Genomic DNA, 1,396 nt, shown 5'->3' with positions numbered 1-1,396 from the left:
TCAGACATTTGCAAAACTAAAAGAAGATGGAAAAACAGGATTTCCAATAACTGTGAGATACTTATTTTCGAGTTGTAACGTATCGCTGTTAACCAAATAGTTCATGCCATCGGATAACAAAGAGAGTAAAGATAAAACAGATCAGAAATTTCAATATTAAAATGAGATCATAAATTTGTTCTACACTTTGATAATGACATCGAATACACTGCGTAACTTCTGATTTTTCTTATTCTCAGCTTTTGATTCTCTAGCTTCCGTCCCATTTCTCATGTTTGCCGAGGAATTTCTGAATTGGAATTCTCCCTTCGTTAGATCTAGAATAGAATTTTTTCTGAATGTTGTCTGATAGCACCAGAAAAACAAATGGTTTTTTACAGTTTGGTCGCATGGGACAAATGATATGCATTCTTGTATCGGAATATCTATCGAATATTGCTTTCCTGATCCATGGTTGTAAATGTTTCTCACCACATCTTCATGTATATTCTGCTATTCCAGATGGAAAAACGCGCTTGAAATTTTGCTAAACTTGCAAAACTAACGGTAAGTCATGAAGCATCGCTCCATGTGTGTTTTCAAGATGTACTTTCGGGTGAAGGATTTGTTACAGTTTCCGCATTGATATTTAGATGATGTTTTCTTTTCCTGTGATTGGCTAATGATCCACTATAATTGTACTTTTTTCCACAATTCGGTTCTTTACATTCGTAAATCAATGGTTTGCCGCACGTTTTCTTGTGTTCTATACATTCTTTGAGATTGTTCGTGCGACATCTGGGATAAGAACACTCATGAATTCCCTTTTCTGAAAAACTCTTATAATATCGGGCGATTACGAAGGATCGGATGAACAAATCGATTTTTGATAATTAATTTTAAAACAATAACCAGTTCTGCTAATAATTACTGTTGCTATAATATATGGGATAGTAAGGAGAATGAAAACAAAACAGATCAAAAAACCAATGTTAAAATGAGACTATAAATTGGCATCCGTTATGACAATAGCACTAAAGATACTTCTGATGCCTGTGCACCCTTTTTGTATTTCTGAAAGTATGTCTTAATTGCGGACATACTACAGTTAGGTCTAGAACGAATATTTTCTAAATGCTGCCTCACTGCGCTAAAAGGAATGAACACTTTGCCGCAGTTTAGCTTCCTTTTTGCATGATCTTTCTGCATCGCAATATTTATTGAATTTTGCATTGCTACCCTATGGTCGTGCATGTTCCGCAGCACATTTTCATCTGTGTTCTACTATTGCAAATGAAAAAACGCACTTAAATTTTGCTAAATTTGCAAAACTAACGTGAATTTCCGAAGCATCTCTTTTGATGTTCCTTCAAATGGTCCTTGCGACTGAAGGATTTGTTACAATTTTCGCATTGAG

General features: G+C 35.0%; 1 protein-coding gene across 1 annotated transcript; it reads right to left on the bottom strand.

Annotated features, from left to right (window-relative positions):
• Nucleotides 1–589: 589 nt before the first annotated feature.
• LOAG_15632 (hypothetical protein) lies at nucleotides 590–808 on the bottom strand (the record flags this gene model as incomplete). The annotated part of the gene is made up of 1 exon (XM_003151121.2): nucleotides 590–808. A coding segment is annotated over one exon (218 nt), but the record flags the coding sequence as incomplete, so codon positions are not given.
• Between the last annotated feature and the right edge of the window lie 588 nt (nucleotides 809–1,396).

Source organism: Loa loa (assembly GCF_000183805.2).
Source record: "Loa loa unplaced genomic scaffold supercont3.2308, whole genome shotgun sequence".
NCBI lineage: Eukaryota > Metazoa > Nematoda > Chromadorea > Rhabditida > Onchocercidae > Loa > Loa loa.
Note: the sequence above shows the minus strand (reverse complement) of the source record. Positions and strands in the feature narration are given on the sequence as shown.